The sequence below is a fragment of the Cynocephalus volans genome, chromosome 3 (assembly GCF_027409185.1).
Source record: "Cynocephalus volans isolate mCynVol1 chromosome 3, mCynVol1.pri, whole genome shotgun sequence".
NCBI lineage: Eukaryota > Metazoa > Chordata > Mammalia > Dermoptera > Cynocephalidae > Cynocephalus > Cynocephalus volans.
The window spans coordinates 43,591,670-43,618,112 of NC_084462.1; the positions used below are offsets into that span (position 1 = coordinate 43,591,670).

The 26,443-nt window shown below is 47.4% G+C and overlaps 1 protein-coding gene across 1 annotated transcript in view; it reads left to right on the plus strand.

Annotated features, from left to right (window-relative positions):
• The window catches only part of ADAMTS17 (ADAM metallopeptidase with thrombospondin type 1 motif 17), a 316,365-nt gene that overhangs the window by 78,341 nt on the left and 211,581 nt on the right, over nt 1–26,443 (plus strand). Inside the window, exon 7 of the mRNA XM_063091528.1 lies at nt 6,399–6,442. Within this exon, the coding sequence (XP_062947598.1) occupies nt 6,399–6,442 (44 nt within the window). The remainder of the gene's footprint in view (nt 1–6,398; nt 6,443–26,443) is intronic.

Here is a 26,443-nt window from a genome sequence, read left to right on the forward strand (position 1 = left end):
ATTTAATCCATTAGATTAAAAATGCCAAAATTTTATTAGTTACTAGGAATGTAACAACTTTGAATTTTAAGGATTTTTTTTTTTTTAATTTAAAGACCTACTTCGCATATTCCATGCTTTCTTTTCCTCTCTGAGTTTAGAAGTAAAGTTGTGGGAGGAAGAACTCTATCATATCTTCAGCTGGAGACCGCTTGTCCCCCCACAAAGAGTTAAATCCCATTTCAGGTTTTAGTTTTGAGTCAAGAAAGGCTCTTAGGTTTCATCTCATGGGCCATGTGCTGCAAAACCATAGCCCAATGACCTCCCAAAGCCAGCCAGAGAAGTCCCGTGACTGCGGCAGCAGGCAGTGCAGCTCCCTTTTCCTCTCAAGAAACCTGGAATGTGCATATTGGCAGCACCAGTCACCAAACAGATGCCTAATCCTTCTTGTAGATGATTGATTTGTTTATTGCCAACCCCGAAGGGTTAAATTGTGCTCTGTAGCATACCGATCCCATATGAGAACATTTGCTGCTTCTACAGGATGTGATTAAACATGTAGTGGGACCTTTTAGGAAAAGGCTGCTCAATAATTCTGATTGCTTGTGATATGGATGGTATACTAGCAGCACCAGGGACCCAGGGACGAACATGACCTGCTTCGTGCTTTCGATGTGGGCTTGCTCACTGCAGTGAGTGCTGGGAATCTCCAGGGCCCACCTCCCCACAGCAGTGGTCACCCACACTCACTGGCCTGGCTGCCATTGCTTAAGGCACTTTGAAATACCATTCGGAGCCTGTGGGGCTATCTTGTAGGGCACCCTGAGCGTTGCAGTGTGGGGGCTCAGGGTATTATGCTTGACAGTGAATTCGACTGAGAGAACAAATAAGAGTCCTTGTCTAAATGTAACTATAAATTAATGTGACTGATTTTCCAAATGATAATTACATTAGGTCTAAAGGACTTTCCTAGAGAGGAGCTCTAAATAATACCGTCTTCGGAATATGCAGCTAAAACTTCTAAGGTCTTTACTCTGAAAGTGATTTTTATAAATACTGTATAAAGTGTATAAATTCTGGTGTTTTGTTAAAAAAGGTTAATAACTTATAAGAATTTTCCCTACACTGGAAAAAGTTTTCTCTCTTTCCTGCCATTTTATTGTCTGGGTGGAGAAAGCGCTTATAAGTGGTCTTGGTTTGGGAACAAATAGCATTTTTTTCAGAGGCAATAAATGTCACCAAAATTAGTATTGACAAAGCTTCTGGATGAGCCCTTTTACAAAAAGCCATGGGCAGATGTGAATGCACCCTCAACTCAAAGATGCTGCCTGTTAGACTTTCTTTTCTTATTTTCCTGCCTCCTAACAGCCTGCATACCACAAAGGAGATATCTTTTGTAAAAATGTTCTTTCTAACACCCATTAAGATGGCTACTATTAAAAAAAAAAAAATCAGAAAATAAGTGTTGGAAAGATGTGGAGAAATTGGAACCCTTGTGCACAGTTGGTGGGAACATAAAATAGTATCACCGCTATGGAAGACAGTATGATGGTGCCCCAAAATATTAAAAATAGAGATATCATATGATCCAGCAATCACACTTCTTGGTATATACCAAAGATATTGAAAGCAGGGACTCTAAAAGATATTTGCATACAGTAGCATTATCCACAATAGCCAAAAGATGGAAGCAACCCAAGTGTCCATCAATGGATAAATGGATAAACAAAATGTGGTATATATATACAAGGGAATATTATTCAGTCTTAAATAAAAGAGGATATTCGGGCACACACTACAAAATAGACAGACCTTGAGGACATTCTGCTAAGTGAAATAAGCCAGTCACAAAGGACAAATACTATATGATTCCACTTACATGAGGTACATAGAGTAGTAAATTCATATAGACAGAAAGTAGAATGGTGGTTGCCAGGGGCTGACGGGAGGGAAATGCGGAGTTAGTGTTTAATGGGGACAGAGGTTCAGTTGGGGAAGATGAAAAAGTTCTGAAGATGGATGGTGATGATGGTTGCACAGCAGTGTGACCTTACTTAATGCCACTGAATTGTACACTTACAAATGGTTAGGATGGTAAATGTTATGTAATGTGTATTTTACAACAATAGAAAAATTTTTTAAATGCTCTTTTCTAACTGAGCGCCTTTGGAAGAGGTCCTGATTGCATGGGAGTGGTTCTGGGTGAGGGTTCTGAGGGTAGGTGGGAGGTGTCCTCCTCCAGGGACAAGGAAAACAGGTTTCTTCAGCTATGGGCAGCGGGGCTCTGGGAGGGCAGATCCAATGGCCTCCTGTGTCACTGTTACCTGCCACCACCCTGGGAGCCCACATTTTCTTTCTCTAGTTCATGTTGATACCTCAAAGCTACATGATTCTGCTCACCTGTGTCTGTGGAGCTGCAGGATTGAAGGAATCAGTGCACAGTCCTGTCCTCACGGTCCTCGCAGATGTTAAATCGAAGACCTCCTGCAAGGACAGGGGAGGCAACCTTGGATTTTGTTGAGAGGCCAAGTTGGTCAAGAAGCATCATTTAATAATTAGAGGTAGAGAGCTGCAGTTCCCTAGGTTGGGATAATAATGGGCTGATGTTTTCGCAAGGAAATTGGGTGTGAGGCAGCTGCTATCCTGGAGCAGCAGTCCTTTCCTCCCACAGTAATTCAAGCTGAGTTTCTAGTTGGAGGCCACACAGGCCAGCAGTTTTCAGGGGACAATGTCCCTGGGTCCTGAGCCTGGACCTGCCAGTCTGAGGGTTTCTTCTCTTTTCTTTTTTCCCCCATGGGCTGTGACTGAGCCCGGGAGTGCATTCTCCCAACAGATGGCCTTCTGTGGAGGGCATGAGCCCCATGGAAGGTGTGAGTGCATTCTCATGTCTAGCGGAAGCTGCTGGGCTGGAGGTGGCAGAAGCTGATTTGCAGCAGCTGCAGCTGTGTCTGGTGCTAGAAAGGATCTGTGAGTGGACTGGGCTTGAGGGCCCCCACAAGGCCCACACATTGGACCAGGACTCCAGGGGGGCCTCAACACCTGGCTCGGCTTTACCTTTGGCTGTACGTCTGACCCAGGAAGCCAGGACACAGGGTTATTCTGCCAAGCCCAGGTCCGCGTTCCTGCTGAATGCCAAGGAGGCACCAGAGCAGACATCAGTGCTAGCCTGTGGCTTCACACTGGGATGCTTCTACTGTCCCCTGATGTTTCTCTCCAGTGGAACTTCATCCAGCTCCCTTGGGGTGGCCTTCCCTTCGGCCTGACTGAGGGGACCTCTTGCTCATGGTGAGAGCTTGGTGCATGTCTGTGGAATGTGGTATTACCAGGTTTCCAGACATTGGCGAAGGACATAGCTGTCAGGAGCTTGAAAGAGGCACATTGAAAGAGGTCTGAAAACATATGTCAGTCAGTTAATGAAGGAGCCAGTATTTATTAAGCCCTAACTATATGCCAGGCAGTAAATTATGCTTTGGACCCATTACATGATTTGTGGGGCTCCGTGCAAAATGAACATGTGGGACCCCGTGTTCAAACACTATCAAGAACTTCAGATGTTGACTGCTAAGCATTGAACCAAGTGTGGAGGTGGGAGATTTCAAGCGGGGCCTGTGCAGCTCTGTGGGTCACACATCCCTGAAGTCAGCCTTCCTCCTCTTGAGGAACGGACAGCGGAGCCCCAGTGCATCTAGAGACTGGCAGCTGAGCCTGGCCTCATTTTTCTTTATTCACCAAATGAACCCCGCAGCCCCTGTGTGTGGGTTAAACGTGAGTTGGCAGTGAGATGACATGAACAGCATGTGCCCCTGATAATTAAGGGCACAAAGCCAGAGTCCCTGGAGGTGAAGCGCCCCTGCAGGCAGATGGCTTGCTTTTCCTCTTCTGAGGGAGGACCTTGAATAGGAAGGATAGAGAAGATTTGAATTTGGGCTGACCCTTTCCAGACAGGCTTCCCATAGAGCTTGGCCCTCCCCGACACAGCCACACCTCCGTCCTTTTCCTCAGAAGCAACAGTGGTGCCCCAGGGTCTGTCATTGGAGGCCGCCTGTTTCCCTTCAGGGAGGCATGGGATTGGGACACTAGGAGGCTGCATCAGCCTCCAGGGCTCACTTTCTCCACCATGGCGCCCACCCTGCCTGTGACCTCAGTTCTCTTCTGTGGGGCTGGAGGCCTTTGCCCAGCCAAGGCAGTGGGACAGAGCTGCCAGCACATGCTGTCCGCAACTCCGGGAAACCTGAAATGAGGTCTTGGCCAGACAGTCTTTGTGTGAGCATGTGTGCCTGAGAGCTGTTCCAAACGCCCGCACGGAGGGGTCGGGCAGGAGAGCTGGGTTGGGGCCACATAGGTGCAGGCCCGCGAGCGCATTTACACCGGTGGGCTTTATCTCTGCCTGCGCTTCTTCCCTCCCACCCCTCACTGCCTGCTCATTCACTAGTCGTCTACAAGGGAGCTTCTGACAGAAAAATCAAGTCACAAGCCTTCCTTTTTCAGCTTTTTATGGTATTCCCTTGTGGTTTCCGTGGTGGTTCTCATGGTTTTGGAGTGAGGTTACTAGAAGTATGGGGGTTTTAAAGGCTTTTATGTTTTTCTTTGTTAAGATAGTTTTACATTTGATTACCTAGAGTAAGTTCTGGATGTCTGTTGTAAAGTATGGTGACTACACTTAGTAGTTAATAATGATGTATACTAAAAAACTGCTGAGAGAGTATATTAGAGGTGATCTGTTAGTGTGACTTAATCATTTCACAATGTATACACACATCAAAATATCCCATTGTGCCCCATAAATATATACAATTTGCCAATAAGTAATTTTAAAAATTCACCAGAAACATTGATTTATGTTTGTTATGAAAAAATTAGAAACTTCTGGTAAGCAAAACCCGTGCAAGTTCCTGACGTGACTGGCCCAGCTTCTCCTCTGCTTCCTCTTTGGCTGGATTGAAGCTGTCACTCCCACCCCGCCCTCTCCTCTGAGCTCGCAGAATGTCCAGTGTACCTGGTGGGACAGCTTTGGCCTGAGGCAGTGGGCCTGGACCTGGGATTCCATACATCAGGACCCCAAGTGGAACCTTTTAAGCCTACGGATCCTGGCTCCGTGGGTCTGAGTGGTCTGGTAGGATCCTTATAATTCACAGCCTTGAGCTGGAAGCACAGCCAGGGTAGGGACACACAGGGTGGAAGCCCACACAGAGCTGGGAAGTGTCAGGTGTGTTTACATTTTCGAGGCAAACACACCACAGCTTGGTGTGGACTGGAGTGCAGGGAGGGGGTGGGCCCCTGTACAAATTGGCTAGCACACTAGGACAGGAGCACACTGCCTTCTCCGTAATCACCTCCCATACGACTGGCAGGCCAAATCCTGTCCTGAGAGTAGATGTGATAGAGGGAAGAAAGGGATTGAGGACAGTGAATGCCAGAGTGTGGAGATGAAGGGTCAGGAAGGGGAGTTGTTACCTGACCAGGGGAAGGCTCTGTATGGCCCTGCCAGGACCAGCCACTTTCTTCCGTAACTTTGCTTAGTGTCAGCCCTGCCTGGCTGGCCCTGCCTTCCTTCACAGAAGATTTTGCAAAGGCAAATGAGGAGAGGTGGCATCATGACACAGTTTTCAAGTCCGTGGTGGCGCTTGAACATGTCGAGAGAGCTGCAAGTGAGCGGGTCTTCCTACAGCCCTGCGCGGGACCCAGGAGAAGATGCGTGCAGGCCCAGGAAGGCCAGGTCTAGGCCAGGCTGTCCCACACATCCCTGTCCTCACCCAGATCCCAGGTTGCACTCTGTGGTTGGCTTCTGGCTGTGGGAACTTCTGGAAGGAACCGTGGGAATGCTCTGGTGCTGGAAGGGAAGGGCCCAGATGCCCCCGTTTCACCATGAGAGGCCAGAGTGAAGCCCTTGTACGTGCAGAACCAGGGCTGGACCAGGTTTCCAGCATCTTTGCTGTTTCGCTCATCCCCAGCTACACACCTGGGGGATCCTAGGGAGCTCTGAAGAATGCAGTTTTAGAAATGCCTTGTTGGTCGTCTTCTCAGAGAAGTGATAGCTCATCACAGCATTGGAAAGCTGTTCAAGCAGAGCAGCATGTGGGATCTGCTGTTGTTTAGTGGTATTGACTGATTAAGTGACTTCGCAAATGTCTTCAGAACTTTCTGAGCCATTGGAAGGAGTCCTTCAGCATCTGTTATGTGTGGAATAGTTCAGCTATAAAGGGAGGGGCTTGTGTGGGGTATCTGGGCTTACCTCCTGGAAACATTGCAGGTGGGCTACCCTTGGCAAACACTCTTAGTTGTTTTTCTTCGCTGTGACCTATGACGGCCAAGATGATAGCCTCGCAGGACAACTCATCAAGGTTCACTGGTAGCATTTTCTTCTCCCGTTCTTGGGGGGTAGCTGCATATACCTGACTATGTCTTTTTTTTTTTTTTAGGACAGATTTCTGTGTACACAAAGATGAGCCGTGCGACACTGTTGGTAAGTTTGGAATGAGGATGATAATCTGAGGGCTGATAGACACGGGGTGATCTGGAGGCTCTTGATTATACTCCAGTCGGGAGAGCTGTCCTCAAACAAGCTCTGCACATCTGTTGCCTCTTTTCTTATAAATTGGTTCTTTATTTTGTTCCTTTTTTTTTCCTGAAAAGTTTTGAAGTTGCTTATGGCAGAAGACATCTGACAAAGGATTAATAGGAAAGATATGAAAAGTTAGACCAAGGGAGGTGTCTCCAGGCTTCCCCAAGGTATCTGCAGTCGGGGTGCATTAGGTTCTGGCATCGCAGTCGCCCAGGTGGGAGGGGGAAGCTCGCTGAGTTACAGTTGTCATGAGACAGAAGCTTAGCAGTGTGTTCTCGTGCATGCCATGATCTTTACTAAGTGACATGTATTAGTCAGTTTGTGTTGCTAACACAGAAATACCTGAGACTGGGTAATTTATAAAGAACAGAGGTTTATTTGGCTTTCAATTCTGGGACAGCTGCCTCTGGCACAGGCTTCAGGCTGCTTCTACTCATGGTGGAAAGCGACAGGTAGTGGTGGGTACGAGCAGATCACATGGCTAGAGGAAGCAAGAGAGAGAGGGGAGGTGCCAGGGTCTTTTAAACAACAAGCTCTCATGGGAACTTAATAGAGTGAGAACTCACTCATTAATACCCCCTCCCCCAGGGAGAGCATTAATCCATTCATGAGGGATCCACCCCCATGACTTAATCAGTTTCCAGCACTGCCACATTCAGCACATCCAAACTCTATCATGACATAAGAGAAGAAGCGTGACTGTAGACTGTTCCCTCCACCAGGTCTGGCTCCACACTAGTTGCTTCCCAGTCGAACAGTATGATACCTACATGCAGTGCTAGAGAAACCCACTTTCCTCCCTCCTGCGCCGCCGCCTCCACTGTGCCCTTGACTTGCCATCTTCCTTTCCCTCCTGTCCTCGGTTATGTCTTTCTTGCTCTTGATTTTTTGTAGGTTTCACATGGAAACCATTCTCAAGCATAGAGACAGTTCTTGGTTAATAGAGGAAATGTTAAGAGTGTTTCCAGTTTTGTCTGCTATATCACAAACCTTTGTTCACCAGGGAGATTGAAATATTGCATTGCCAAAAGCAAAATTGTGAATATCATGTGCTTAGAATTGTAAAAACGAAGGAAAATAGTATAGGTTTGAAAAATATATAATACTGTGAAATTCAAATGTTAAAACCTCTGCTTCTCATGGAGTCCCAGCGGTAACCCCAGCCTTCGCTCTGGCTCTATTGCATGCGAGCCGGGTGGCCTCAGGTAACTTTCAACTTTGGTTTCTTAATCCATCAAATAATCACTTTCGAGTAGGTGACTTTATAAGGCCCTTCAAAATCTGGTATAATGATAGCTAACATTTAGGTCACCTGTTAGGGTTTTATATATTATACTTCATCAGTTCTTTAAACAGATCTGAGAGCAAGGCATTAACAACCAAGCAAGCAGCCACCTCGGGCTTTGTTATTTGGGGGCTGAGTCCATAATGGAACTGTCAGTTGAAAGCAGTATGAAACATGCCTTTCTCGAGCAGTAGCCGACATAGGCCCAAGTCTGGCTGGAGCTGTAAAAGACATGTACATGTTGGTCTCTGTCCATTTACAGGGCTGCCAAGGCTTGTGCTATCCCCAGGAGTGGCTGCTCTTTCCCAGTGGTCAGCTTTGATAGCTGCCAGGCCTCTGTCCTCGGGGTGCCTCTGCTCCATGTTCCTTACACTCGCTTGCTTGCCCTGTGGAGGCACTGATCCATCAGATAGCCCCTGCCTGTGTGCCAACAGAGCTGAGCTCCCCCAGAAGACTGTGCCACACAGAGCTGAGCTCCCCCGGAAGACTGTGTGCCAACAGAGCTGAGCTCCGGCCTCTGTCCTCTGTGTCCTTCAGCATCAGCCACAGGACTTGAGAGGCTCAGTCACAACTGTTGGTTGAGTGAATAAATGAAGGAAGGAAGGAATGAGTGCACATAAAGGAAACCTGGTGTTCATGAACAACATGAATCTGGGCACGTGGTTTTCTCTCCTATGATTTATAACTGGCCTTTATTTTCTCTTGAGTATGCAAAAGATTCCCCTTCTGATAGGAATCTGCCAGTAATCATGATTAAGCACAGTACTCAGGCCCCCTGCTGAAGAGCAGGCAGCTAGTTCTACTCAAGCATCTCTCCCTCTTCTAAACCACTTCACCACACTACTTTTTATCAGTCTGCTTCGGCTGCCACAACCACAGACTGGGTGCTTAAACAACAGAAAATTATTGTCTCACAGGACTGGATGCTGGACGTCCAGGATCCAGGTGTTGGCAGGGTTGGTTGCTGGTGAAGAGCTCTCCCTGTGGCCTGTAGATGGCTGTCTTCACGCCATGTCCTCACATGGCCTTTTCTCTGTGTGCAAGAATTCCTGGTGTCTCTCCCTCTTCTTTTAAAGATCAGTCATATTGGATTTGGGACCCACCCTTATGACCTCATTTAACCTTAATTAACTTTGCAAAGGCCTTATCTCTGAAAATAGTCACCATTTGGGGGTTAGGGCTTTAACATGTGAATTTTGGGGACACAGAATTCAGTCTGTAGCACTACTCATTTGACACTTAGTCACATGTTACCAAGGGGCATCTGATGTCACTATGTGACCTCTCAGGTGCCCCATTTCCTTAACAAGAAAGTCTTTTGTGTCAGGGACTCAGTGCGGTTGTTCCTCATGTGACAGCAGGTTAGCCGAGGGCTGACCTAGCCTGTGTGCCACTTGCCCAAACTGAGTTCTTTCTAACTCCCCAGTGATTTTCAACTGTTACAAAGGAATTGAATCCCTTTTTAAAAAATTAAACTTATATGGTGTTTTATTAGTATATCTTTATTTTAATGTGTCAGGATTTACTCGTACGTATTATCCAGCAGTCCGTAAAAACAATGGGATGATTCAGTGAATATGAAAATTTGAAAATTGTGGTTATGGCAGTCTTATGCCAGTCTCAACATCCAATTTATTTATTTTGAAATAATTATAGAATCACAAAAAGTTGCCAGAATAGTACAGAGAGGTCTCTTATACCTGTCACCCAACTTCATCTAGTGGTGATATGTTACATAACTCCAATGTATTATCAGAGCCAAGAAATCAACAATCCAAATGCAGTGAGCTAGACTACAGGTCTTAGGTATCATCAGTTTTTGCATGCATTCAGTTTTTGGCATGCTTTTCCATGTAGTTCTATGATATTTTATCACACGTATAGATTTGTCCACCTACCACAACCATCAAGAACAGAATGCCTCCATCACCTCCAAGAAACTCCCCTGGGCTGCCTCTTTAAGGTCACCCCACCCTGCCCTCCCCTTCCGTAACCCCTGGCAACCATTTATCTGTATTCCATCTCTATAATTTTGTCATCCCAACATCCAATTTATTTTGGTATTCTGTTTTGATTGCACAGAATGGAAAAATAATCTGAATCACGTAGATATGTGCTTGCCAATGCCAAGAGATTTTGAACAGCTGCCTTGAGATCTCAGGATCCAGCTCTAGCATGAGTTGCTGTGTCCTGAGTTCTGCAGAAAATGAGATATCTGGTACCTGAAGATAACTAGGAAGGCTTCGGGGTCACCAGTGTTGTACAATTTGCTATGACAGTGTTTTTTGTTTTCTTGTTTTGATCGGGTATAACTCACATATAGTAAAGAACACAAATCTTGATGAATTTTTAAATTTATGCTATATTCTTTATCTTGGCTTTTCTTGTGTTTATTGAAATAGTTTTTAGTATATGTGCTGCTGAAGCGAGCACTTATTGAAATAGTTTTAATGCAACGTGTTGAATTCTTTTAATCTATGGGTTTTTTTTCATAGTGGCAACAGAAAATTCACCACCTTAGCCATTTTTAAGTGTACAGTTCAGTGGCATTCAGTACATTCACACTGTTGTAAAGTCATATGCCTTTACTTTTGAAACTACTATGCTGATTAAGATATAGAATGTTATCAGCCCCCCAGAAGGTTCCCTCATGCCCCCCCCCCCAGTAAAATTCCCCCAAGGGTAACCTTCTATTGTAAGTGTTTTAATTACTATTTTTTAACTAAAAAGTAATCGATTATGCATATTTGTGGGTAGAGAGTTAAATATTAATACCTGTATACAATGCATGAGCAAATCAGGATAATTAGCATATTCATAATTACAAGACAATCATTTCTTTGTGATGAGGACATTTTATCTCCTTTCTTCTAGTCATTTGGCCTCCATCACCAGCTGACAGTACAGAGTCCTGCCCTAAGTCATGCAATCTGTCCCTGCCCACCCCCACCTGCACTGGGATGAAGGAGGCTCTGGCTCTTTGCACTTCCATAGGGGAGGCAGTGTCACCTCCCGCAAAGGATACGTGTGACAAGGGGTCCCCAAATGGTTATCAGAGTGCTGTAGCTGCGGGGAAGGATGGATGCTGACAGTTAAGAATGACCAATGTCCACTGCACCCCTGACCTTTTAGTACAGATTGAAGCACAAGACTTACCATCTCTGGACTTCTTAGGAGTCCTGCTGATGTAGGCAGAGGTGGGGTTTCCCGGGCCCTGCTTCTATGGAGGTCCCGACCCCTGAGGTGTGGAGGCCTCACCGAGCTCCTGTATACTGGGTGGGACTTGATCGAAGAGATGAACGGACATGCTTTAAAAAACAATCCCATCAGAAGGACCCTTCTGCAACTCTCCACCTTGGGGGAGGACACACACAGGAGAAAAGGCAGCTCGTAAGGTAGAAGGGTCTGGAGGAGCAGGCTTCCATGCCTAGCAGAAGTGTCTGCCCCTCCCCGAGTGGCTCCCACTGTGCACATTCCAGACCCTGCCTTTGTGGGAGCTGTTCCTGTCATGTGTTGATGGCTCCATCCGAGTGACGTGCTTTCTCCACACAATTGTGATGTAAAAGCTGTGCTGTCTGAGCGGCACCTCCTGGTCGCACTCCTGCTGTAACACTTTGAGAAGGCCAACACAGCCCCACGAGACAGGAGTTTCTCAGAGGAACAGTGGAAGGCAGAAATAGGTGAGAGGATGGGGCATGCAGGAGGTAAGACCCTAGAAGCGGCTCTTCCTGATGCCCGCACCTTTGTGGCTCTCTCCAGGCAGGCTGAAGAGGGTGTCGCTCTGTCTCCATGCCGGCCCACCAGGGCCCTCTGAGGGGGTGGTCTTGCTCCTGTACGTGCCTGTAAACTGAGCTGCAGTGATGTTTTTGTCAGCCTGCACCAAGCTGGGGTTTATTATTTTCCCCTTGCTTGGTCTCCTGTTTTAAGTTAACAGAAAAGCCTCCCTTTTCCTTCCCCAGCACAGGAGAGGGCTGGTCTCACAGGAAGGAAGGTGTTCAATGTCCCAGAGCCACGTGCAAAGGCCAGCCAATGCCGCCGGGAGTCTGCAAGTCTGCTGTATGCACTGGGGCCCAGCTGCTGTGGCTTGAGGATCCTTTGACTCTCCCTGAACACGGGTGGAAGGACTCCTTCCCTGTGTCTCCCATAGGACTGGTGCCACACTCTCTGATAGGCCTGGGTGGCCCGAGAGGCTCTCCCTAGATGTGGCCACTGACCTCCAAGCAGTGAGCATCTGGGAGGGAGCTTGGGAGGAGGAAGGGAGGGAAGAGAGTATTGCTGACTAGGGTGTTGGCGTTTGCGGTTGGAGCCTCGATTTCTGAAGCTGGGTTCAGGCCATCCCACCATGAGGCTGCCAAACAAAAGGTGCCAGGGACCGGGAGAGGGGAGGGAGGATTGGTCACTGACGGTGTCTTGACGCCTGACTCCTGGGTTTTTAATCCATCGAATGTGTTGAGGAGGAAAAGTGGTGAACTATGTGCTGTCATTGTTTAAGGGTGCAGGTGAGAGCCCTAAAGCATAGCAGACAAACAGGTCAAAATTGTCCGGCTCCATTAGTCACTGGGCCCATCCGCTTTCTCTGCCGCTGTGCCCCGGCGAGTTTGCCCCACATAGGGGCCTTGATCCTTCTGTATCTTCTGATGCTGTCAGTCTCCATTCTGGGAAGGTGGTTTTGAATGGTCAAAAAGAGGTAACTTTGGGGAAGGCTGGAAAATAGCATTTGGGTACAAATAAAGTTTTACTGGCAAGACCAAGCTTTGCATGTCTTTGTTCTGGGGGCTTGCCTTTTGTTTTGTTTCATTGTTATTCCTGGTAACCAGACAGAAGTCACGTTTCAATTGTGCTTCAGAGTCGTTTGTTAGAAGTATAGAGTCTTTGGAATCCCCTGCGAAAGGAGATGACTCCTCTACATGGCTGGGTTCTGCCCGTCTCCTTACCTTGGAACCCATCTCCTTTTTGGCACTGTGGATGCTGCCTTGGTTTCATGCTCATCTACATCGTGTCTTTTGCATCTACTCTGAGAAAGTTACAGAGGAGAAATCTTAACATTTAATTACATGTTAGTTGTCCCAAATCAGACAACCTTCAGTCTTTAGTAAATTCATCTGTTTGTCAGAGGTTATGTTGATATTTATAATGATGCTTTTGACCATATTCTGTGCTTCCTGAGAGGTTTTATGAAAGGTTTCAATTTGGGGAACCAAATATGCATGCATATAGCCATCGGGGTGCAGACTGGTTTGGCAAATTCTGCCTTCCTCATCACAGTATAAAAAATAGACCATCCACTTAAAAAGAATTAGGAAAGTAGCATTCTATCAATTTTAGGGCTTTGCATCCCACAAATTCAGCTTGGATTTCTTGGCTAATAGAGTTGCCGGGAAAGCAAAAAATACAGGCGGTCCCTGACTTCCGATGGTTCAACTGCTGCAAATTTTCTACTTTATGATGGTGCAGAAGCCATACATGTTCAGTAGAAACCCTGCTTCCAGTACCCATACCACCATTCTGTTTTTACTTTCGGTATGGTGTTCAATAAATTACCTGAGCTATTCAACACCTTATCGTAAAATAGGCTTTGTGTTAGATGATTTTGCCCAACTGTAGGCTAATAATGCAAGTGCTCTGAGCACATTTAAGGTAGGCTAAGCTGTGATGTAGGTTAGATTTATTAAATGGATTTTTCAACTTAACGATATTTTCCATCTACAGTGGGTTTATTGGGATGTAGCCTCATCATAAGTTGAGGACATATTCAATGAATGAGTTGCTTCTCTCACAGGTTTACTAGCTTCACACATCAGTAGAAAGTATTTCCTCAAAAATGCCAGTTAAGTTGTGTCTGGATGCTGGAGAATCCTCTAAAAGATCCTTTGCAGGGACTGTCATGTGTAAGGAGAACAGAAGAGAACAAGGTAGGTGACTCTGGGTAGTTTCCTGCCTTCACCTCTGTATAGCTGTCCTCTACATGACTTAAAGATAGTGACTGGGGCAAATAAAGGTGAAAATGAATGTATCATATGTGTATAGATACACACGTGCAAACATGCCTTTGTACACACATGCTTGGGTGCGTATGTGTACTTGGAAGTGTGTAGTCTTCCTGTACCTTAAGGTCTGGATGGCCTTCATCTGTGCCTAAAGTTCTGTAAGTTCTGTACTGGTTCTTCTAAGAGCCTCCTGAGAAGACCCATCTGCCCTGGTGACTACATAATAAGATCCCACTGCAGGAGGTTTGTGTTTGGGACTTGGCAGGAGGTCTGTACTGAAACCAGTTGCCCTAGGGGACTAAGTTCAACTTTTCTTGTTCCTCCTGCCAGGGTCATGTCTAAGGTTACATAATGGCTGAAATACATTAGAAAATGATGAAAATATGTAGGTATGTTTTCTCATGGGATGGGCTTCTACCAGCCCTTTGGGGAACCAGCGTTTATTTTGGAACTAGACAGAGAACAACAGAGCACATGGCCATGCTTGATTGTCTTTTGGGCTGAAAAGCAAGAGGGCTGAGAAGCAAAGAAGCTTGCTCATGTAGGTTTCCAGCCGTGGCCCTTCAAGTACAGGCCTGGAGGCCTCTTCAATGTTTAGGTCAGGAAAGTGGGTGCCTTGTAAGAGTGTCCTTCCTCGAGGTGGATGGTGAGACCGTCCCAGGCTTCTGTGCTCAGATAGCTTGCAAGGGAACCCCATAACAGACCTCCCTTCCAGGTAGGTAGCTGTTAACCTGCATGAGTTATTGGTGACATTGGTGCTAGAGCAAAGCCCACTGCCTTCTCTGTCTCAGCACAGCCTCAGTGTGACAGCAGCAGAGTGAGTCTCTGTTGTTCCCTCAGTGTTTCCATCCCTCACAGCCAAGGGAGCACTTCGTGATTAGCTTGGAATGAAGGTCCATGCTTCAGCTCATTGCAGTGAAGCTCCTGCTCCAGTCATGCAACTCGGAGTCAGGCCCAACCCTATATTAGGTTTGTTAGATGCAAACAGAACCGTCCTGAATGGAGAGGGTGGGTAGAATCATAAATGGGGGCCGAGCCCGTGGCGCACTCGGGAGAGTGCGGTGCTGGGAGCGTGGCAACGCTCCCGCCGCGGGTTCGGATCCTATATAGGAATGACCGGTGCACTCACTGGCTGAGTGCCGGTCACAAAAAAGACAAAAAAAAAAAAAAAAAAAGAATCATAAATGGGGAACTAGACCTTTACGAGATCCTCTTACATAATTCTTGAGAGTTGTCGGAGGCTGCGTACAGCCTGCTTGTTGAAAGCCAGCACCCTAAGGAATGAGTAGGAGAGGTGAGGGCACTGGGTACCATCTGCAGTGGGTTTCATGAGAACAGAGGCACCTGCCCTGGTGCCCTGGTTGTCGCTTCCTAAGGAAGTTTCAGGCTGAGAGCCAGGGAAGTTCTCCCACTACGGCTTCCTTCACAAGGCCCTCAGGCCCCTTTCACCACCCACAGTACCCCATCATCTCCATGGCGAATAGTGAGCCCATTCTCTGAGGTCACTCATTAGAAGAGAGGACAGGCATGGCTTGTGCCATGATCAGGGCATCGGCTCTGTAGTTAGACCAGGGTTTAAATCTTACTTCCATCACTGTCCTTGTGGGACTCACCTAATGTCTCTGGATCTGTTTTCTCATCTGTAAAATGGGGATAACAATACCCAGGGTTATTGTGAAGGTTAAAGGGGATGTCCCATTATACCCATTGGGTTGACTATTGTCAAAAAAACCAGAAGATAACAAATGTTGGCAAGGAGGTAGAGAAGTGGGAACACTTGTGCTCTGCTGGTGGGGGTGGAAAACAGTAAGTCGGTTTCTCACAAAAGTGAAAATATAATCCAGGAATTTCACTCCTGGATATATACTCAAAAGGAGTGAAAGCAGGGACTTGAACAGATGTTTGTACATCCATGTTCATAGCAGCACGATTCCCAACAGCCAAAAGGTGGAAGCAAACCAAGTGTCCATCAAGCGATGGACAGATAAAGTGGGGTATACACACATTATGGAGTGCTTTTCAACTTTAAAATGAAGGAAAGTCTGACACATGCTACAGTGTGGATAAATATTGATGCCATTATGCTAAGAGAAACAAGCCAGTCACAAAAGGACCCATACTGTATGATTCCACCCGTATGAGATACCTGGAGTAGTCAGACTGGTGGAGACAGAGTAGAATGGTGGTTGGCAGGGGCTGCGGGAGGAAGGAATGGGGTGTTAGTGTTTAATGGGGACAGGTTTTAGTTTGGGAAGATGAAAAAGTTCTGTGGATGGATGAATGTAGTGAATGTCACTTAAAAATGGATAAGATAGTATATTTTCAGTTACAATTTTTTTTTAAAGTGAAATAATAGAGCGAAGATATGGATTTTATTCTATAGCACTTCTTGGAAGATTTCATCTAAGAAAAATGGTCAGGATGAGAGAAGTACAATTCCCAGAGAAGGGAGCTCTCCTGTGTCCCTCCCCTGGGAGGCAGGTGGGGGGCATGAGATGCAGGTGCTGCATGGCCCCGAGGTGGTATGTGGGGAGGACAGGGCAGAAAGAACAAGAATTTGCAAGCTCGGGTGGGGAGGGAGCCCTGCACAGGAGGGGAGGGGAGGGGAGGGGAGCAGCTGTGGTGTGAGAGAGAGGGTGGAGAGAGGAGAGGGCCTTTTATGAAGTGTTGTTAGCAGATTGAATTAGAGCCCTTTTAACCATTCTTGAGGACCTATAAGCAGAAATCAGGATGCCTTTGCAAGTTCCCTCTTTGGTTTCTAGGCTGTGCTTTTTTGGCTTAGACTCCAGGGCCAGATTGGACCACGTGAGCTCTGAGGCTTATTGAAGTCACCACTGGTATTTTTGGACCATGGGCAATCTTCATCTGCCTCTGGCATTAAAATCACTTTAGAGTCAAGCCAAGAGTTCATTTTCTTAATGACCACTCAACCATTGGACTCATGGTGTGAGGAGCCAGGGTCAGGCACACTGAAGCCATCATGGTGCTTGTAATGGACTGCAGGGGAGGACAGGAGTGACCCTCAGAGTCAGTGTGGCAGTTGGTAGCTTGCATATTTCTGGCAATTCACCAGGCTCCTGTTGTCTTTGTGAGTTCATTAAGTTTAAAAACCCCCAACTCTCCCTCGTGAAACTGAAAGTTGGCTCTGAGTTTTGAGGCTCAATTTCTACAGAAATGCAGCTTAAGAAATTAACATCCTTACAGAATAGGTGAAAAGGTTATGTCAGGGCGGCCTGTTCTGCTCTGCTGAGCAGAGACCAGATCTGGGCCTGGCTATTATTTAGGGTTTCAGTTGAAGCAACCTTTGGAATTACTGGCATAGATGATTTGGATCAGAAATTTCTGACAAATGCTGTTGTGGTGGGCAGGGGCTTGATGGACATACAGGAAGGGGCCAAGTCATGGTTAGGACCCAGTGCTGACGCAGTCCAGGTGTTATTGGTAGACTGCTAGCCTGTGTCCACAGTTGTTTTTTTCTCCCTGGGTGATTAAATTTCCCAGCCTTCCTGGCAGTGGTGAAATGGCTGCCTTCTGTCTAGTGGAATGGGAGCAGAAGTAATGTGAGCTATTTCTAGATCTGGGCCAGCACGTGTGGCTGGTGCTTGGGGCTTTCTCCATTGGCTGATTGGCTAAGGCCATCCCCCAAACCAGCAGCTGCAGTCCCTGAAATACTGGATGTCATATGAGCAAGAAGTGAAGCGTATTGAGATTTACCCACTGAGATTTGGGAGTTGTTTGCTATAGCACTTAGTGCCCATGATCAGAAAAGCTGAAGTCTGAGCGAATATCTATGAGGTCCTGCCCTTGAGATACTTCAAGGTCTCAAAGCAGCCAAGACTTCCATCTCTGCAGGGGCTCAGAGGACGGTGGCACCACCTCTGTGTTCAAGCTGAAGAGTGGCCTTTGCAGGTGACCTGTCAGTGTGTGGTGGGACAAGGGTAGAGCCAGAATATTGAGTAATTTTTAGTGAAGAATTAAAAAGCAGCTTTGGGTTTGTAGACGAGGAAAACTTAACTTTTTTTCCCCTGCCCGTCTTAGGTTCACTGGCAAGGATCCTACAAATTAGAATGACAGAAAAAACAGATTAACAAGAGTAAAACAAACAGAAGTTGAACATGTGTGTGACACCTTACACATGGGACTACTCAGATGAGTGAGTCTAGGAGTGGTTAGGATTTGGGCTTCTATAGCGTGCTAGAAGAAGGACAGTACATTTTTGGAGGTGACGAGACAAAGGAAAAGGACTTTGAGTTGCTAGGGTGGCAAAATGTAGGAAGGTCAGTATATGGGGAACTAATGGAAGGAAGATAAGGGCTAGAGTCAGGTTAGATAGGGAGATTCCTCCACTGCCCTCTCTGGGCTGAGGAGGGTCTACTCTGCAGTGATTAACTCCTGTTCTTCCTGGTGGAGGACTGGGGGGAGGCCTTTACAGATTTATATCCTGCATTTAGGCAAAGATGGGGAGGACAGAGCTTTCATGCACCTGTTTCTCACTAGCCTTCAGCTCAAAATAATCCTTATGCCAAAGTGGCATATTTTGGAGGGGCGTATTCTGCTGTCTGCCAGCCTTCACTGTGATCTTTGGGGAAGCTCCCTATGTGTTGAAGGTATCTGGGGCCGAGGAGGGAAAAGAGACACAAAAGTTACTGCTCCTTGAGAACAGAACTAACTTAGGGCTGGGGAGTTGACAGGTGCCACCTAGCTCTGGTCTCTCAAGGTGGTCTTGGTGTGGATCTGCAGCCTCCAGTCTCCACCAAGGGCCTAGAGCAGCAGGCGGGCACAGGGAAGAGTGTGGTGATGACTGGACCACCCACCCTGCATACACCCAAACCCCAAAGGAGCGGGCTCACCTACACTGCTGCACAGCCTGGAACTTTGGGGCCAGGCATGCTCTGGCTTTGCTGTGATCAAGGGAAGACAGACATCTAGTTCCAGGATGTCTGGTGAAGATTTAAACCTGGAGACCACCTTCTCCTCCACTGGCTGGGGGTGGGGGGCTTTTCTGAGTGTGGGGCGCGTCTTCCCCCATCTCTTTACTCCAAGAGTTGCAAGGCCCCGATGGGATTCACATCTGATTTCTTTGTCAAGTCGACTACATATGGGTGACACCTGTCCCTATTCACCCTCCTCTCAGCCACACACCAGGAAACCTGGTGGCTCGTTAGACATCCAAGCATGGGCAAGAGGCCGGCCTCCGTGGTTCTAGAGCTCTTCTCCCTGCTCTCTCCTCCAATGCTGGAGAAAGGCCCCAATCTATGCTGGCTCTTACAAAGCGCAGCCTCCTCTTGCTTCTTGTGCCTCCTGTGGGTTGCTGGCATCACACAGTTCAGCATGTCACACGCCTGGGAGTGGTGCCAAGACCCGAGCCTGCTTTTAACTCAGCCTCGGAAAGTTGAGGAGCTTTGTTTTTAGCAGAGCCATCTGCTCTGCACCTGCACCAGGCACTGTCAGGTAGATGGGGAAAGATCACATCAGTGCCATTCCTGGTCGTCTTGTGGGTGGTGATGACGGTGAACCTGCTGGGGCTGTGCTCAGGCCTTGCGTGGAGGCTCGTCCAGACTCCAACTCACAGTGGAGACACGCGGGCCCAGTTACTCCCCTGGAGCTGCACAGTGAGCAAATGGCGGGGCTAGGGTGCACCCGGGCCGACCTGACATCCGACTTACATGTGTACCCAAAGGGCAGATGGTGCAGGGCAGGATGTGGGGGCCCTGGGGAGCCTTCTGGGCTGGAAGCTTTTGACATAAGTCCAGTGGTGGTGGAAGCCACTGGAGTGAGCTTATCCCACATTGTCCTGCAGAGAAGAGAGCGTAATTGAAGCTGGGAACCACAGGATCTGACTGCAAATTTCCCTCCTGCGACAGACCCATCCCAGGCTCTGGTTTTGGAGAGGAGGGGAAGGAGCGTGGGACAGGTAATTTGAATTTTTTATGTAATAAACATGTAAAGTGAAGTAGAGGGGTTCTTAGATAAGCTTGCATCTGAGTCATCTGGAGGACTCCTTCCAGGGTGGCAGGTGCTACTGCTGCTGCTCCTGCTCTGGGGACCACACTCAGAGGACCCCTCCTGCCTTACATTACTGTGGCTCAGGGTCCTTTATTTTCTGTTATGGTTTGTTAATTTTTTTTTAAATGTCATGGGTGGCATAATTATAGAGGAGCTCCCAGTGTTTACTGACATTTCATTATCATGTGTGTAGATGTCTTAAACATTTACTTTTTCACAAAGAGCAGCGATGATGTGAATTTCCCAGTTATTTCCTACATTCTTTTGGTTTGAGTCTGGCTGGTATTAGAGATGGTAATCGAGTTGGTCACTGAGGTCTGTGGATATTTGTGATCATTAGGATGTTGACTGTCACCTAAAGAATCAGACTTGCCCCACATTCTGCCACCTTGTCAAGTTTTCCATAAACTGGGCGTTGGTAATAAGAGAGGCAGGGGGGAGCAGTGGTTTTGAACACAGCTCCTCGAGGCACCTCACCTGGTTCACATCCCAGGCCTGGTGCCTAGAGTGGGGCCCTGAGCAGTGCACTGGTCCTCTTGTTTCAGTTTCCTGATCTGTAGAGTAGAGGCAATGTAACGTCTGCCTCGTGAGGTGGTGCAAGAAGGAAATGAGGCACTGCAGGTGGAGGGCCTGGAACTCAGTCAGTGCTCCATCAGCGCTGGCCGTGTTCTTCTTCTTTCAATATCTCTGCCCCACAGGTATAGAGGGGTCTGGGGGTACTCCGTGGTGGTGTTGAGAAAAGAGTTGCTCAATGTTAATGGTTCTCAAAGGGTGATCCCAGACCACAGCATCAGAAAAACCTGGGAAGGTGCTAGAAATACACATTCTTGGCCTTCTCCTAGCCTTTCTGGTTGGAATCTCTGGGGCTGTGTCCAGCAGTCTGTGCTTTAACAAGCTCTCTGGGGATTCTCATACACACTAGACTTTGAGAACCACTGATCTATACCTTGGTGTTACCAGAGAGGCAGGCAGACTTAACTCTCCTGGCTGTGTGTGTGTGGTGGGGGCAGAGGGGCTTTGTCGCATGCTCAGGAAAGCTAAGTACCCAGCAGCTGTGCTAAGTCATCAGGAGGGGAGCACCGTGGACCCCTTGGTGTGGCGTTTCTGCAAATGGAATCTGAGCCATGTCACTGCTGACAGGAGAGGCTGTCACTGAGTGCTGTTTTTCCCTTCCATCGTCCCCCCTGGGAATCTCCTGGTCCCGTCTTGTGGGGCTGTGTCAACCTTCCTCTCCTCGAATTGCTGCAGCAGGGGGCACAGCTAGGAGGTGCTGCTTGTACAGCAGCACAGATCTCTTTTCCCTTTTCCCACAGCATTCCAGGGTTTTATTCCATGAAAATGATTAGCTTTTCTTTTGGAAAGGCCAATTTAACTAATGCTTCCTTGCTCAAATTCCCACTGTTTCTCTCTTATTTGATTTTATAATATTCCAGTGATTTGCTATTGTCTCCTGTACCCCATGGTTACAAAATCAAACAGGACAAAACAGCTGTGCATAGGCTGTTGAGGGGGTGCCTCAGGAGAAGCCAGGATGGCCCGATCCCCTCCACCTTGGCTCAGCTGTTGATTAAATGGAAGGGTTCCCAGAGAGGCAGTGTGAGAGGAGCAGCCGGGGGGGTTCCTGGGGCCAACACACAGGCTGGTTGCAGTGTTTCCTTTGCCGCAGAGCTCTGATTGCCAAGATCAACTTAAGTTGTGAGATAAAGTCGAAGCCTTAAGAGGTTTTCACCTTGGAAAAGGGACCAATAAGACAGTGCCTGTGTTGGACCAAGGAGTCATCTCCCAGCACCCAGCTTCTCACACCCTGTGTGTGAAAGTCGGAGGCAGCTGGCAATGCAGGGGTTACAGATAGGGCTGGGGAGGCAGGTCGTGGAGCAGAAGGGGCCTCTGGAGGCCAGCCCTGCTCCTTACCAGAGTGTGACCTTGGGCTTGCGACCTTCACTGTCCTCATTGGTGGGATCAGGATCTGACTACTGCAGGCCAAGTGGTGTTGTGGGGATTCAGCGTGGACATACGTGAAGCGTTTGGCACAGTGCCTGCTGCCTCGTGGAAAAGGGGGGCTGCGGTTTTATTAGCTACTTGTAGTAGTTGACTAGCTGTCATACCATCTTCATTTCAGAAGGTGCCTGATACACACTTCTAATCCACCAGCAGTGCCTGCCCACTCTACCTCCAGAACATATTCCTAATCAGACCTCTTTTAATCACACCTGCCCGCCCCCACATTCAAGGCTTGCTGTACCCACGCCCGCTGGTCTCCTCGCCTCTGCAAGGCTTCCCCATCAGCTCTTTCTTACATGACAGCCAGAGGGGGTTACTTTTAAAACATAGATCACATGAGTTCCTTGCTCAAAATCCCCTGATGGCTTGGTAACGCACTCAGAATAAAGTCCATGGTCACACAGGATGCCCAGAACGTGTGGCCTGCGGCTCTCCTGCAGACCTCCTCTCCATGTACTCTCATCCAGGTGCCCCTGCAACACCCATGCTGGCCGCCACCTCAGGCCTCCCTCACTGAGCTTGCCTCCATCTCAGGGCCTCGTGCTTGCTATTCCTGGGCCTGGCATGCTCCACCCCTGATGTCTCTGTGGCTCACTCTCTCCCTTCCCTCAGCTCTCAGATAGCATCTCCTCAGAGAGGCAGAAGTGGCCTGTTTCCTTCTCAGTTATCACTGCCTGACATTACATGTTTATCTGTCTCTATGGTGGGAACATAAACCTGTAAAGGCACATCTGTGTCTTCCTGTCCTCCGTTGTATTCTCATTAAGAGCATATGATAGATGCTCAATGAATTTTTATTATACAAGTGAATTAATTAAAACGTATTTATTGAGCAAATGAATTTGTCCATCTACCCCCTAATGGTGTTTGGAGAGATTAAGGGCTCAGATCCCACTGCTAAGAAATTTTTAGTTCCATTTCTGCCTCCAGTTTACCATTTTAAGAAAGGATGACCAATATAACTTCCCAGTGAGTTAATCTTCTGTACTGTTTAATGCATTTTATCTATACAGTGGGTAAAGGAACTTCAGATCCAACTGATATTTATCGAATACCTGGATACTCTGCCTTTGAAAAACGAAATTAGGCGGTGGACCTTGGAGCTTCAGAATGGCTTTGGGAGAGCTTATAACCTTTTGTTATGACTTGATATTAGTCTATAAATACCCAGGTGTTTGTTCCAAGTCTGGCATGGTTTTCATCTCCCCCAGGCTTCCGGAGCCCATGGAAGGGTCCACACCCAGGACTTAAACCTCACCTCTGCCGGGCAGGGGGACAGTAATAAGTGGGGGTATGGGGGTTGGTGTCAGAAATCTGGAGTTGCCTCTGGCCAGGTACCTCCAGTACAACCTGATTTTTCTGCCTTTCTTATTCTGAATGTAAATGTCTTCATTACTTCAGCTGAGGGGAAGCAAGTCTTGACTCTTAACACAATCCAGGTGGGGTCAAGGTCACCTTGATTCGTTTTTGTTAATCTATTAAATAAGTATAATTTAGAATTAAAGTGAAGTGTTGGCAATTAGACATGGAGACTAAGAAAGGAGATTGATGCCAAAAGTTTATTCTGTGTCTGTGCTCAGCCCAAATTGGGCCACAAGGAAGAAAAATGATGAGAAATTACTCTACGTCATTTAGTTCCACTGGGGATGACTGTACTTTTACATAATCCAATCACGGATGAATCTGAGGCCAGGAATTGTACACTCACAGCTCAGAAGGAAGCAGCAATCAAAGACCCTTTGGACAAGATTTTGTGAGTTCAGGAAAAGCCAGCACCTGACGAGCCAAGCAAATGATTTCAAGCCACCTCCTGCCCCAAGAAAACCTTGGGCATGCCAGGAAATTACACATAGTGTGTGTTTTAATCCCAAGTAAGAGATCAGCTGGTGTAACGCTTAGAAAAATGGTTTGATTATAGGAGGTAAATGGGGAAGGGAGCAAGATCACAGTCAGTAACTGGCCAGGAATCTCTTTGTCTTCCAGCCCTGCTAGGCCCACAGATGAGAGGTGCTGGTCGCTCCTGAAGAAGGCGATTATTGTCTGCGGAGTTCCAGTGGCTGTTTTATAAAATAAGAAGCTTAGGCACACTGGGAAATGTCTTTAATGAAATGAATATTAGCCAAAGAGTTAGATGCAGTGGTTATTGCCAAGAGGCATTACACTGAAACCTCAATTAAACTTTCCATTGGATTATCTGATGATAAGTAGTTGTGCCTTTGGGATTTTTTTGTCTTTGATAAATGGCGTGAGTTCAGAATTTAAAGCAACATAGGCTGTAACATAACACAGTCGTGGAAATAATGAGGCATGCCATTGCTAGATACAAAGTACTTAAATTACCCCAATGGAAGTACTTATTTTAAAGGCTGCTTTGGATTATTTCCTCCCTAGGATGTGCGGGCTCTCCATTTCATCCTGTTAGGAAGGGTTTCTAACTTCACAATTCCTTTCGGTGCCAACAGATTTCTCAGCACTGGCTGCCTTCCAAGACTTACCTTGCTATGTTACCAATCTTGCTGCTTCCTCCCCCATGGACTGGGACTGTTCTTGTCCCCTGGCTGCTGGGAGACAGCGTGATGGCCTCCTAATTGGGTCCCCAGGCAGAGACAAAACACCTGTGTCTAGAGGTGTTCAATACTATCAATGGACTTTGCTTTTCCTGGTAACGTATGTTTCCATGCATGGGTGTGTTTAAATCTATTTCTATTATTATCTTTTTTTTTTCTTCTTTTTTTTTGGACTGGTAAGGGGATCAGAACCCTCGGCACGGTGTGGTCCACACCACGCTCAGCCAGTGAGCAAACCGGCCATCCCTATATAGGATCTGAACCTGTGGGCTCGGCGCTACCAGCGCTGCACTCTCCCAAGTGAGCCACGGGGCCTGCCCTCTATTATTTTTTTATAAGTGTTATTGTTACACATGATCTTCATTTAAACAAAACCTTTCATTTGAAATTCAGTACTTCCTAATCTTTGCTGAGTGGTTGAACCCAAGAGATGTTTTAAACGCCAGTAACTCCTGTCCTTACCCAGCAGCCAGGCCTCAGATGGACATTATAAAGATGCCTCTGGAAGTTAGACACATTATCTCTCGGGAGCTTTCTGGCCAGCATGCCATCACTATTGCAGATCATTACAGTCTAATCCCATTTCCTCTATCAGTATCCTCTTGTGCTGTGGCTGGCCTCAGATTCCCCCCTCTGGTGGGTTGGGGATTGGCCCATGTGTGTGTCTGGCATCAGCCACTTCTCCAACTCTGCACCAACGTCTGGAGAAAGTTACACCTGAGAATCTGTTACTGTTTGGCCTGCCCTCAGCCCCGGATGCTGTCTCACGGGCTCTTGAGAATTTAGAGATCACTCTGGGGGTACCACAAAGATAGCAGGTGTCATCTGTGATGTGTTTATGCCCTTCTACAACTGATATGCTCTGTTTATCCTTAACTGCCCAACTTTTGTTATTATGCTCATGTATCCTTGGCCAGGAATCTTCTAGAACTCCAGCATGGACTGGGTGCTTGGAGCCAACTGTTGTGCCACTGACTTGCCTATCTTAGCCTGTGAGGGAGGCCAGCATGGGCAGGATTCCCCGTGTTGGTTATCTCAGTTGAGTGGGCAGCAGTCCCACGCTGGTTGGGCAGCTGCTGTGGCCTTTCATCTGTGTCCACCTGCTCACTGGAGTCAGAAGCCACCACCTCAAGACAATTTTCCTTGTGTTTCCTGTGTGCCCTTCAAAGGAAGATGCTTGCAATTGGTCAGGTGGGGGAACTTTGTTCCTGGTTCTTCTGAGGCTCTGCTGGGGTGTTTGGGGGGCACGGGAGGGGGGCCAGCAGTTTCAACTGAGCATGTGGCCTTTGAGTGGCCACCTCTGGGATATCATGTGGTCCTGTGTGGTCAACAGAGGGCAGCAGGCCAGGGGACTAGGGTCTGTTCAGTTTAGAGTGACCAGCCTCAATGTGGTTCTCAATCCAGAGTGTCTGCATGTGCCAAGTTAGTGTCCAGGCAAACAGTTGGAACTAACTTTGTGGTGGCCTATCACGCTTCATAGAGCAAAAGCCACTGAAATGAGAGAGATTGTCCCACAGACTAGCGCGTCAGCAGAGATTTGGAAGGCAGGAGTTAGCAAGGGAAGGCTTTGGCAAGTCTCACGTTTCAGGTCAGAGTTGCAGGGCAGAATATAAAACTGGGCTGGGAAGCTTGGCTGAATGTCACCTCCGTCAACATTGGGAATGGGTGGGAGAGGTACTTGGGAGGAGGAGGGTATAGCCTGAAACTGCTTTTCATGTCCTGTTCTGAAGCTATTAGGCTGCACAGATCTTAGAACTGCGTGGCCTCCCCATTGCCTGAAGAGTAAATTCTGAGCTTCTGGGTTTGGTCTTTAGGGCTAATCCATAATAGCTGCCTTCCCTCCCAAGTTTGGAGCTGATGAAGCTGATTGGGAGGAGGAGGTCTGAATGTCACTGAATGTTTCACCAGGAATTATCCTTTTGCTCTGTATTAGTCCATTTCTGTTGCTCATAACAAAATACTTGGAACTGGGTGATTTATGAGAAAATGATATTTATTGCTTACAATTTCAGAGGCTAGGAAGTCCTAAGTCCAGGGAACATGTCTGGTGAGGGTC